Genomic DNA, 13,262 nt, shown 5'->3' on the forward strand with positions numbered 1-13,262 from the left:
TCCAATATATATATATATATATATATATATATATATATATATATATAGCGTTGATTTGCCACCCGACGCAGCGTAGTCCCACGGATGCCATAATGAATAGCCAAACGACGGTTGAAGAAGAACCCCGTTCAGGTGAAGAAACTGTTGAAGAACATCACATTTGAAACCTAACCAAGAATGGGGTGATGGAACACAGCCCGAGAGGTTGCTTGTTCGGATTATCCAGCGGAGGAAATTGATGTTGCAACTGTGGCAGGTTGTCCATCCGACTGGTGGTTTGTGCATAGAGTCTCAATTTCTTATCATGTACTGGTGACCGTGATCTCTGACGGACCTACTATGGTGATCACTATGTAACATGGTCCAATTCATTCCGTGGTTAGTTCTTTGCTGTTCACGGGTTTGCTAGTGGGGAAAAATCAGTTTTGTTCAAAACTTGCCTCAAGTTTTGATCAAAATGATGCTTGTGAAGCAAAACAATGGGAAAGCTATAAAAACTGATACTTTTATCGCCACCGAAATTACGGTACCAATGAGTATAGCTGCCACCAACGGCCTACGAACCCGGTTTAGCACCATCACCATCGTCATCCATGGTACAGTGACCCTAACGTTAACACCCTATCCTTTGTAATTTGTTTAACTTGATTCATGTCCCGGCCACCGATATTTAGGCCCTATCTCAAATAGACTGTCTGTTGTTTCTTGTCTCAGAGTGCTTCGCCAGCGACACATTTCCATTGAGGCTTAGAAAAAAGAAAGGAAACATGCTGGAGGCCAAGACTGAGGGGCAATGTACGCTTTCAGTTGCGTTTCCTGGAACCGGCCATAAAACTATCATAAGATGTCCAATGAAAAGCATACTTTCAAAATGAGCAGAATCACTATATGTGTATTAAAACCGAGTGGGTTGCAACGGAAAAGCCCCAGCAAAATGATCAAAGTACTCCCTTTCTGTCCCTTTATTGCTTGCGAGTAACTTGCGAGTCCTCTGGACTGTGCTTCGAAGCAGCTAAGCGACCTACCGAAGTGGCGCGCAACAGATTAACAACTACCATTCTAACATCACAATGAAGGTGCCGCCAAATCATCGTCAGCTAGCTAAACGGAATCGAATGGTAAGAGAAGACGGTTGTACGCGAAAAATATAAAATAAGCATTAGGAATGAATGACATTCTGATAGGGTGAATTGGGCCCATACCAGTTCATGACATGTTAATTCCTCTGTCTACTACGATTACAATTGATACGAATAGACACTGGCAAATGCTAAAGCATGTGAGAATAACCAGGTGGCAGGAGACGAATAGGAGAGGGGAATTGAAATCAAAAGTGTGGACACAAAAGGTAGGGTCAGTGCGACAATGGAGGAAGATGGAACTGCCGGGAACTCGATAAAAATCAACCTGTGCCATACTTTTCAATTTCACTACCACCGGCAAATTTCGCATACGTAACGTGTTTACGAAACTCTACCCAGCACGTGGCTTATATGAGTGAAAATGTTCACGTCGGTTTAGCTTCCAGTGCTCCTGCAATGCAATCAGATATTAAATAACGAGCAACAGACCACTGATTCTCCTCGTTTTCTCCTGAGAAAAACTAGACCGTTTCCTGGTCAAATGTTACGTTGCTTGTTGGAGAGGGAACCGACGACCCGTCGGACTCCTGACATCACGGGCAAAGTATTCCGATGTAGTAGGTGTTCCTTTAGCATGGATTTCCTAAAACCAGATTACACTTAAAAACACTGACACAACTCAATCACCATCACTGTTCCAATCTCTTATGGGGAACATCTTGAAATGTAACGCAGTCGAAAATCTTAGGCGGTTGGAGGGCATGCCGAACCACAAAGGTCAGGAACAGCCTTGCGGAAAGCAGGGAATATGGTGGACAAAATGAAGCTTAGATTGAAAACAACAAGGTGTATACTGAAAATCAAGCGTGAACCACAGGGAAACGTTATGCGCTTGTATCCCCGACAAGAAAACCAACACCAAAAAGAAGCAGGTTATGGAACTGAGTGCGCGGCGACGCTCAGTTTCTATCCCCTGGTAATCTGGGACAGATAACTGGTACCTAGAACCGCTACCCCTTGATAGACCGTAATCAGCTGACAGAATGTGATCCCAACTCTTGATTAAGATGGAGATTATCCCCACTTTTGAAGAGCAACAGGACGACCCCGCAGGTAAAACACTTCTGTTCGTTGAAAATGAAAAGGGGAGAGTTTGTAATACCCGTTTCAGATTGAGGACTGAGGGACTTGGTCTGAGCGGGGTCAGCTTACAGTACAAATAAGTCTGAGAAACCTTGTATACACGCTGGTACATCGTATCACTGCTTAAACCGTCGACAACTACACAGAGACACGCCATGAAAAGGACCAGAGTGCAAAACAGATCAATAGTGTCCTGAAAATCAATGGTCTACTAGAAGTGGGTGTATGTAAATGCACGCAAGCATACGCAAGGGGAGATCTAAGACGCAAAATGAATGCACTCTTGCGTTCAGTCCGATTGATGAGAGACCGATAAAATGAGATTCAGCGTGGTTAGGTGATACGTGCACTGTATGAACAAGTTTGGAAGGAATAGCAATAAAGCAGAGCTACGTCAGTAATCCATGGTTCTGTTTTCCTGCTAGTTGCGACACCGGATGTTATGAGAAACCCTCATGGATTACCCATATGCTAGGGGAAGAAACTAGTGAACTGATTTGATTCATAACGGAATCGCCGGAGCACGCGTTTGCCAGAGGGAGAATGTTAAGTTAACTGAACAGCAAAAAGGTAAACCGCCAGCTCATTGGGGCAATATGATTACTCAGGTAATTGCGGTTTACACAAGCTGGACACTTGTCTGGAATTCGAAGTGTAACTCAATGCATAATAATAATTGTTCAGCTGTAGCACCCTTTCGGTGCCTAACTGCCATGCCACTCGAAGGAAGCACGAGGGCTGAGATACTGCCAGGTTGCCCAAGCCTAGACAGAGGAAGTCGAGAGGCGGAGGTCGGGTTCGAACCATGGACCTACCGGTCAGTAAATTCGTGCTCTACCCACTTGAGCCATCTCGTCCCTGAGCCATGATAGTTACATTTCCCTGATGACCGAGGAGAAGATTACTTAAATCGTCTTGGCAATGGACAGACCCTTTATCGTGGCCCCATCGTTCAGCAGTAACACCCTTTCGGTGACTAGCTGCCGTGCGACCCAAAGCGAGCAAGAGGGCTGGAATACTTCAGGTTGCCCAAGTCTAGAGAGAAGCCGAAATGCAGGAGTCGGGTTCGAATCACGGACCATCCGGTCAGTAAATTCGCGCTCCAACCACTGAGCCATCTTGCGGCCTAAATCCGGTGTGTCCACCATGCAACAATGAGCATAATAAACTATTCTGAATGTCAGTACCTACCGATATATTCCCATTACAACATCCGGATATGGTACACTAGACGAAAGCCACAGTGCAGGGGGATCAAGCCACTGTCACATTGACAATTGTGACTGTATCCTGCATGGAAAGCCAACTCACGCTGAAAACCTTAGAAGTTAAGTACAACCGTCGTAGCACTGTTGGGAATTATCAAGAGTGTGTATCTCACAACTTTGTAGGGTATTCGAACTCCCATCATGGCTAATTAGCTGTGACGATTTATGAGATACACCAAGATGATAATCCCCAAAGAGTAGAGGGCTGTACGATTATGCCACATATAAGAGAACGAAAACAAACTATCCATCGCATGAAATTCAATAAACACCCCCATACTAATGTTGCATACTGAAAAAGCTATCATCCACTAAACATCGAACTCCCATCATGGCTAATTAGCTGTGACGATTTATGAGATACACCAAGATGATAATCCCCAAAGAGTAGAGGGCTGTACGATTATGCCACATATAAGAGAACGAAAACAAACTATCCATCGCATGAAATTCAATAAACACCCCCATACTAATGTTGCATACTGAAAAAGCTATCATCCACTAAACAGTTTTGGCGCATATTGTTTTATCCTACGGTTTATAATCATGAAGGCCAGCACATTTTCGTTATACTACAGTAGAAACACATGTTCGGATCTTTATTTTTGTGACTGCAAAAGATGAACACGCCTTGGCCGAGTATACTTCAACGTTTGGCGGTCATCCTATGAAGAAAGGTGTCGGTTAATCCAAACGGTAGTTCAAGAGCTGGACCAGTACCAACAGCACCTAAAGTATATACAGGCCCCAAAGTTATGTTGAGTTCCAGTGATGGAGCGGTTATTCTGAATACACTTGCAAACAGGAATAAGTTATTCAATGTCATATACACCATTATCGATGCACACAGACCACTCCCTGTCCGTACGCGTATGAAAGTGGGCTACACGCTTGCACGAGGACTTGAATATGTAGGTTGTTGGTTTAAATTATTATGCTACTTCACTACAGGCCATCACAACCTCCCCACACCGCGCAACTTGTGCCTTCGATTTGAAGAGATTTATTCCTGGCAAAAGATGTTTATCAAATGCTCCAATCGATCGTATCATCCCCTGTTCGTAAGTGGTCCCGTGTCACTGAGCTGAATTTTTCCTGCCTAGTTCATGGAGGAAGACAGGATCGACAGAGAGCCATATGTAGCCATCTTCAATGCTGCGCGTGTGAAAACAAACTTCAGTGATAATCCGAGCAACAGGACCAGCTGATCTTGGACACTGTTGAATTGAGTCGATTGAATTTGAGTGCGCTTTGCAAACATTTGTCGCTTTGACTTTTTTGTCAACTTTGCCTTCCCACGGTCTTGTGATGTCCGAATGTCTCTCATGAACACGTGCTTTACGACAGATATATGGTTGGTGCCTTCTATCTTCGTCGATTGGTCCCGGAAAAAGCTCCAACAGTTGTACACAGGCTGGACTAACGTGATTTTCATGCAGAATACTACAGATGGTTGGTTGTAGTCAGCGTAACTCTGGTTGGTTTTGGTACCTACGAGATATGACCTTAAATGGCAGTTACGGGGCACAACGAGAGGTAACACATCAACCTTGACTGGAACGACTGGCAAAGATATAACGTTGGTGTCATCATCATCATCATCATTGACAGTAAAACTACAGAACAGTGGCGTATAACCATGTCATTTCATTCGAATTTAGCCTCATAATGCAAAGCAGAAGAACGCGGCAATAGAAACATAGGGCTGACTTACCACAACCAACCGAGATGCTCACACATCTAACACTCGGATAATCTGGGTAGGAATTGACATCCTGAAAGCCACTGACATCGGTTAGCCGGTACCTCCACCCAAGCATAGGGAGGATCACTTAGATAACATCATGGACATTAAACAGAAGCAACAGTACCCAAGCTTTTCGTAACGTCCTTCTGTCCCCCAGACATGTCATACTCTGTCCACCTCTGGGTTCCGGCCATTAAAGATTAGGCACGGAAAATAATGCACTTCTCGTCGGACGGTAATTCGGCATATGCAATCTATGGCGCAGCCATCTTAGCTTGCAGGTCTGGATGCATCCTTTCCACTTCAACCAAGACCCATCTCCTGATCACGTCATTCCGAATTCGCTGCCAATCACTTCTCCTGATCACGTCATTCCGAATTCGCTGGTACCATCCGATTCCCGTTATAGTTCAGAGACATCGGTCGTCATCGGTCGCCCGAATCGGCCTCAAACTGTGAAACAATACAGCCCGTACTGTAATCTGATACACGCGTCCTATGAGACCAGGTGACATCCTTATTGATGTCACAATTGGCGCAAATTGGCCTTTCAGATTCGTTCACTTTGTCTGTCCCACTACTATCACATCTAATGCAACGTCTGAGATACGTACGGTGTTCCACAACTTCTAGTGTTACTCCCTGAATCCCTGCAGGTATGTTCAGACTGGACATTCCGCAGCATGAATTTTCAGTTTTGGGGTGCAAAGCACATAACGAACGATTCTCGTTAGCAGAAAGCCGAACATCCTCCAGAGATCTAAGATCTTCCAAATTTCGCCTCATTACCGCACCGATGCAGGAGTCTCGTTACAGCCTCATATAAGGGTGTTGGAGCTTCTAAGTGGTTCAAGGGTTCAGAAATGAGGAGACGCAAGCTCATTGCTTCTTGCTGAAAGATTCATGGCTCGAATCCTATTCCTGACATTTTCTTCATTTTTAAGCAACCTGGCGATCCTCTTGAATCTATTGGATTGCACAGTGGCTTTGTGCAACGGATGATGACCTCATGGAGCACCTAAACAGGTCCCAACAATTTCCATTGAATTTCACTATTTTATTTCCATGGCTCAGCTCAGCGAACAAACCAGCGATCATCAACGCCACCTGAACTACAAATATTTTCCTCTCCAGAAAATTTCACTATTTGTAAGGAAAGGAACAAGAAAGAGGCTAACTTGTTACTGGCTAGTACCCGTCCAGTACAGCACATGCAAATAACATGGATATCGTCTTCTAAGAGAAACAGATGTTTGCAGCTGGACTAGTCATCACCTGTCATGCGCAGTGCACAACTTTGTGATACAGTTTATACGATCATCCCTCGCAATTCAATGAGGAACCGGAAATTTCAGGACTAAAAAATATAGTTGAGATCGTATTGACTTCAACTATAAAGCCCGAGATAAAGATGAAGAACAAACCTTGCGGAAGAGACCGGTGCCAACCAACTTGCAACACTTGTGGCACCTAAACTGCATTTTAATAGGTCAAAGTACTTCGTATGTCGGACATCGTTGTGGGCCTTTTTTGTATGGTTCAGGAAGGATGGAAAACTGATAAACTATTTTTAGAAATCCCAAGAAGGCGTAACACAAAAGCTTGGAGTGAAACGATCAGAGACAGGTGCATCTGAAACAGCGATAGGTTGGGCAAATGAAACAGATACCTTGACATCGCTGGCGTGTTGGAGTCTAGGCACTGTCTGTCACCAGCAGCAAAGTGACAGCCACGAAAGCCAAGCCATAGCACTGGGTCATCCGCAAACCGGTCAATATACACACAAAATACATAGAGCTTACAGAGACATCCACCGGTCGGATTCATACAGTCTCCACTAAGGGAACATTGTACAAGAAATACCATCACTAACTCTAAAGAATCCGGCGAAAGCCTCAACATACCTAAGTGAAGAATAAAATAAGTAGCAGTTGTCCCAAAATTTGAGGATGAGTGCAGAGCCAGGTCATAGATAGAAGGAAACAACCCCTAGGAGAGGTCGGGTGCACTGAACGATGTTCCTCTCGAAACAAAAATCAGAACAAACTGTTTGGCTTTTACACAGTTGCAGTTACTATTCAATCCAGGTTCAAGTAGAACCTGGTCTCTCAACTACAGGCAGAGTTGGATACGCCCAAATAGCTTTTCGGTAGTGAACCACTTCAAGTTCCCCAAAAATGCATCGCCTCCAAGTCAGGTATCATAGGGCCAATTGGAACTGGTCTTTTTCAAGAGTAGTTTCCGTTTCGGTAAGTTTACTTAGGGAGGCAACGTGTTTTTGACTCCCACACGTGTTCTGATGAGCGAACGCCAGAGTGATTTTATGGCGATAACATGACAAACCGTAGAATTTTGGTGGATTGGGGGGAACCTGGTAACTGCCAAGCTTTGGGCATGAGCTTGACAGAATGTGCTAGCGAAGTTGCGTTCGGTTACCGAAGGGTCAGTTGTAGGGGCACCTTTGTTCTTGAAATTCACCAGGACAGCTAGTGACGGGACTTTTAGTCAATAGTTTCAAGCTGCTGCCTTCCAAATGGCTCGACTATCCATCGGCTTTTGTGGCTGGATAGTTCGAGCTGGGCCTGAAATCTGGTTGGTCACACCACCAACTTACTAATGGCGAATAGGAGGTCCTGATAATGACCCAGTTACTGGCTTGTTTTTTGCAGATGCATTGTAAGGTCTGGAAAAGGGTGTAACAACGTGCGACGAGCCTTTCGGGATCTTGATATTTTCAAACAAAATTGCAAAATACATAACTATGTGGCAAATGAAGTACGATCTAGTCTAGAATAATTCCAAACGTTCGGTCGAACGATGTAAGGCACATGATACTTACGACCAAGTTTTTGCAACGGCAGCGCGAAGACACCTTGGCTGCAATCCGTTGCCCGAACGTGGTCAATTCTGTCTAGATCATGAGCTTTGAATATGGTCATGTGAGAATCTCGCCGTACATTAATTAAGTCTGGCTACTGCAACGCTACGTATAAAGCACGATAACCAAACTCATGTCTGCGATCGTGCATGCGTGTTCTGTGTGACCGGTTTGCTGCACTGCTTTTGACACACCCACGGTGAATCACACAGACAATCGATATCAGATGTAATAGACGGGGCTATTAAGAAAGGGAGTAGAAAGGGTAATACTGCGGAATATAGGTGGCTCGAGTGCGCTGCCTGGTTGTTGGTTTGTTCGCCGAGCTTGGCAGCTGGATTGCAAACGTTTGATCATAAATCGAGGTGACATCGTCAGTTCGGGGTTGATTGGGTTGATTGATTGACCACCAACCCACCGCTACGCACTACTAAGCTCCACAATAACGCACTGATGATGTCACCTCGATTGGTGATGAAGCGTTTGCAATCAAATTGCCCAGCTCAGCGAACAAGCCAACGACCACTTTTATGTATATACATAAGTTTCACTAAGGTCACCAAAAACAAAGGGTTCTGGGGTTCCGGTCACCTCTGGAGTTATTGGCACACGGATTTATAGGTTTAAACTCCGCACGCTTGGTGCAGACACTGGCATTCACGTGACCAGCTCATGAAAAGCTCATCTTGACCCCAAGCGGTACTCAAAACGCCGTATCAGTCCTACCGAAAACGTTGGTCACTTTTCATTGATCTTCAGCTCGATTGATCACTGGTCACAGTGGATTGATCTTATCTGTACTGAGTTTGAGCCAGAAGAGAAAATATGGATAAAGTTACGTTCGCTCGTATTGTGTTCTTAATGAGAGAGTTATTCAGATAAGTTGTGATCTGGTATGGTTGAACGCGCACGCAAAAGATGGTCCGCAAGACCGAAGAAAGTAGAAAATCTGAGTGACAATTCAAGTTATTCTTTAACATCGTAAACCTTCCAACAATACAAACACTAATATAAATCATAAAACTTTGGCTTACTTCTCAATTTCCGGCAGCTGAAGCTGCATCTGATTGGAATCAGCGCTCTGATTGGGAGGGGACAGGTTTTCTGTCGTTGTGGGCAACAGAGAGGGAGACAACTGTGGCGGACAGGGGGATCCTAATGAGTGGTTCGGGTTCTGCGGCCCGGGTGAAGACAATGAATTGGGACAAAGAGTCGCAGGAATTAAATTGGTGGTTGGTGGGCTGTTTGTGTTCTCTTGATATCCTGGTTCGATTGCACAAACGAGCATACCAAGTGCATCGGTCGAGCCCGAATCCTCTCCATTAGCTTTCGAGTCCACGGACGTAGCAGGGATGATCAAATCAGCACGATCGGGATCAGAAAGCTGGACTTCTCCCGACTCGGATGCGGGTGGTTCGGATGCAGCTGCAGGACAAGTGGAGGATGCTATACGTGATCTTAGGCGTTTTGTGTAGAGAGTACAATCTGCCTGGTTTACATTTGACTCCACGGATTCTTTCCGTTTTTGGCACACAGGCGAGTTTGGTGAAATATTCGAAGTGGTTCCCTCCACTGGAACTGAAGGAAACAAAAATCATGAAACCCTCCGTGAGACATTTACTTTTTGCAAAAATAAGGTATTCCTGTTTCGGACATCGTATCGACAGAATTATGAACAATCGGAGGTGAGTAATAAACTTGGAACTAATTTTCGCATTGTACAGACATTTGACTGCAGCCAAACGCCTTTGATGCGTCAAAGGGTACAAATGTAGAACGCCGTTTAAAGTACCCTCGACGTATTCTTAAAAACAACTGCAAGAAGTATTATGACGGCGCTAGTTTGAAGGTACCAAAGGAGATTATACTTGGAATGTTGAAGCAGGAGGCAGCGAACACACCCGTCCTGTAACCCAGATCGACTTATTCGAGGGTACGACAACATAAGTGGCGGTAAACCCCAGAGAGGAATTTCCACACGAGAGAACCACTTAATCTGGTCCTGGCTGAGTTTCATTTGGACAAAACTTCCAGTGAGAGCCTAAATGAACCTACCTTGAATTGCTTTGGTCACCCAAAATATCAGCTTAGTAGACCAAAACAACCTTACTGGCTAGCTGACCCTGGTGAGTTCCGATCACCAAAGAACATGTAATGAAGAAAGCATCCGCAAATGAGTTAGTAAACGAGGATGTTGTTTAGTGTCGAGCGCGTAAGGTAATGGTGGAAGCAGTGCGTATACCTCTGCATGCCCTTGCAAATGCACCATCTCAACACGAAGATGGGTTCGGCCAGATAACATGGACAGAATCGATTAGGAATTTACCAACACAGAAGCAGTGATATACGTCCATTCCATTCAAAGTTACCTTTAAGACAACTAAAAAAGGGTTCTTAGAAGTATTCCGGTTTACGATGAAACAATCCTCTCGAGGACGGATCCACCGAAGAAGAGGGCGACTAAGGTCGGTTTCGTGGATGCCTGTGGTAGAGGAATAACAAAGTTCCCCTATAATTACAACCACCCAAGAATGACAGTCGAAGGTAGACTCAATTAAATTCCTTCTTCCATACTTCAGAATATCTGGGCACAATCCAAGTGTGGTTGGATACCGGCATTCATATAAATATGGATAAACCCAACTGTACTTCATAATCCTGTACAATTGTTCCTAGGGTCAGAATGTGAGAAGTTATTGGATATCGAGGTGCACTTCGGAGGATCATGACCATGAACTTCGGGATCAAGACCTCTTCCTGATCAGTAAAATCCAACTTTGACGGAAGAATAACCTCCAATTAAAGTACACTGACCTGGGCGCATGGATATTTTTGGCGAAATCGGACGACGTTGGCAACAGGGAAAACAGTAAGTTTTGCCAGGTAGGATAAACTAATTTTTTAGCCAAAAGCCATCTGTGTTGAAAACGTAGTCTTTACAGTCCGATTTCGAGACCATCACAGAAGCTCTGTAGGCAACCGTAGGAATCGAAAATCCAGAAATTTTAATTTCTACCGTATTGATTTCGTGAGATTTGTTTGGTTTAACTGATTAAGTTTCGCCTAAGATTAGAGTGTAGCATGTTGTTTCCCACAATGATGTAGTTGAACACCAGAAAGATCACTCTTTCTAATTTCTGCGTTCAACCTAGACCTTACAGACGGATGTGTTCCACTAAGCATAATTCCACTGCATTGCTGACCTTGAAAACTTACTCCATGATGTCTGTTTGGAGCAGCTCCGTCTGGAAACTGCTCAGTCATCGATTTCGGAACTCAGATAACCAGAACACTGCCTTCCCACCGAGAAAATTATTTTCGGTTAACTGAGACGAATCTATCTCACTCATGTTGTTTCGTTATGCGTTTCACGACTAGGTCCATAACTATCTTCTGTCATTGTACTGATGATTAGCGCCACGATCAGCCACTGTGTCTGTGTGGTGCACGTTTTACTCCTGATCATCCTGAGTCAATTGCACGGGGAATTTTACCCAGTGCCATGGATCAAATCGGATGACTCACATGATCGGCTGATCAAAATGACAGCTGCAGAAGCACGCACCAGCTGACAGAACAACGAAAAATCGATAAAGCCTACGTTATGGTGCACTAGCCAGCCGAACGTGAGCTGGTCACTAAGACACTTCACAAGCGCTCACATGTGAAGGTTCGGTGGCTGTCAAGCTGTTTTCTGAGGACGATTGCCAAGAACTGGAACTGGAATGTCTAATCCACATCCATGCGGTGGTTATGTCTAAGGTAAAGTCTATCAGGACTTGAGATTTCGCAACTCAACCAGTGTTGCGTATATATGTACAACACTGCAAAATTATTGGAGTGGAACAAACAGTCAGATGAAGAAAACGGCTAGATTAAAATTTACTCCAACCGGCAGGAAGCCAGTGACAGCCCACTGCTCAAACGCACTCAGCTGAGCACTATATGGTGAGGCAACGATCAACTGTCTGTGGACAAATGTTGCTCGCACAAAGTAGGCGTTTGATCTCAAAGGTGTGAACGAGTAAGTATATGCAAGGGAAGTTTCCTGAGCACAGTTCCGGTGACACATTCTAAAATGCACAAGACTGACCACAAACGACCGGTAAATCATTGCTCACCCGATATGAATGCGGTTCTTCCACTCGTGCTGCGTTGTAGAGCTCTCTTGACATCATGGTGATCGCGTGCTTGGCGGACACACCCTTGTACAACACTTAACAAGTGACTTCGAATACGGTCATTGAGGGTAGAGCCAAGACCGGTTGCTACAGGCAAGGAATCAGTACAAAAAATTGGCTAACTACACGAGTGCGTGTGAACCACAGAATTTTATGGGGGGACGAGGTTGACAGTGCGACTGTACACATAAGCACAACCGCAACAGTCAGCTTAAAGGTATGTGGTGTGTCTGAATAGAGGAACGACTGAAAATTTCATAAATAGGAAGAGGACAACGAACACCTCGATTATCTTTATTATCCTATCTATCGAATTATAAAACATGGTGTTTATTGGGAACACGAATCGACACGTCAACGACCTTCTTCGAGTTCATCTGACCCGTCCGTATTTTATTCTGTGGAATGTGGCCACTTGTCGGTGGCTACAATCACCTTACATATATCTCCGGAGTGTCGTTCTTCAAGTAGAAGTCTAGGATTATTCAGTGACCTGCTCTCTGACACCTATTTTAAGCTTTCAGTTCTAAAGTAACAGAACGCCACCACATGAATCAAAAGAAATAACTCATACAATACGAAAACACCCCAAATGCGAATGGGTGCTACGGCATGGGAAGTTATGGAACATGTGCATCTAGAACAAGTACACTTAGGGAGTGTGACGTATAAACTGGCATTGGGTTTGATGGCTATGGTCACAACACAACGCGTTCGGTATGCGGACGTCCTTGTTAAGCTTTTCATGTATGGACTGCATTCAGGGTTGATGAAGTGGATTTGTATTTTCCTGGATAGCCGTTCAATGCAACCAAAAGTGGATGGCGTTATCACTCAGAATCAAAATCAGCGCTGGAAGTTCCCCATTATTTGTACTCACTCCCACATTGTTTCCCCTTTGCAGGTGATGCCATTCTCTGCTTGTCTAAGGCCTGCTATCTTCAGCACTGTTTCACGCCAATC

General features: G+C 44.5%; 3 protein-coding genes across 3 annotated transcripts in view; 2 read left to right on the top strand and 1 right to left on the bottom strand.

Moving 5' to 3' along the window:
* The window catches only part of T265_05553 (hypothetical protein), a gene marked incomplete at both ends in the record, with an annotated part of 21,234 nt that extends 21,070 nt beyond the window's left edge, over positions 1-164 (top strand). Inside the window, one exon of the mRNA XM_009170594.1 lies at positions 49-164. Within this exon, the coding sequence (XP_009168858.1) occupies positions 49-164 (116 nt within the window). The remainder of the gene's footprint in view (positions 1-48) is intronic.
* Positions 1-13,262, bottom strand: part of T265_05555 (hypothetical protein) — a gene marked incomplete at both ends in the record, with an annotated part of 39,764 nt that overhangs the window by 3,159 nt on the left and 23,343 nt on the right. The window contains 2 exons of the mRNA XM_009170596.1: positions 9,153-9,696; positions 12,240-12,386. Coding sequence (XP_009168860.1) covers positions 9,153-9,696; positions 12,240-12,386 — 691 coding nt within the window. The remainder of the gene's footprint in view (positions 1-9,152; positions 9,697-12,239; positions 12,387-13,262) is intronic.
* Positions 2,150-13,262, top strand: part of T265_05554 (hypothetical protein) — a gene marked incomplete at both ends in the record, with an annotated part of 26,918 nt that continues 15,805 nt past the window's right edge. Inside the window, one exon of the mRNA XM_009170595.1 lies at positions 2,150-2,195. Within this exon, the coding sequence (XP_009168859.1) occupies positions 2,150-2,195 (46 nt within the window). The remainder of the gene's footprint in view (positions 2,196-13,262) is intronic.

Source organism: Opisthorchis viverrini (assembly GCF_000715545.1).
Source record: "Opisthorchis viverrini unplaced genomic scaffold opera_v5_104, whole genome shotgun sequence".
Classification (NCBI taxonomy): domain Eukaryota; kingdom Metazoa; phylum Platyhelminthes; class Trematoda; order Opisthorchiida; family Opisthorchiidae; genus Opisthorchis; species Opisthorchis viverrini.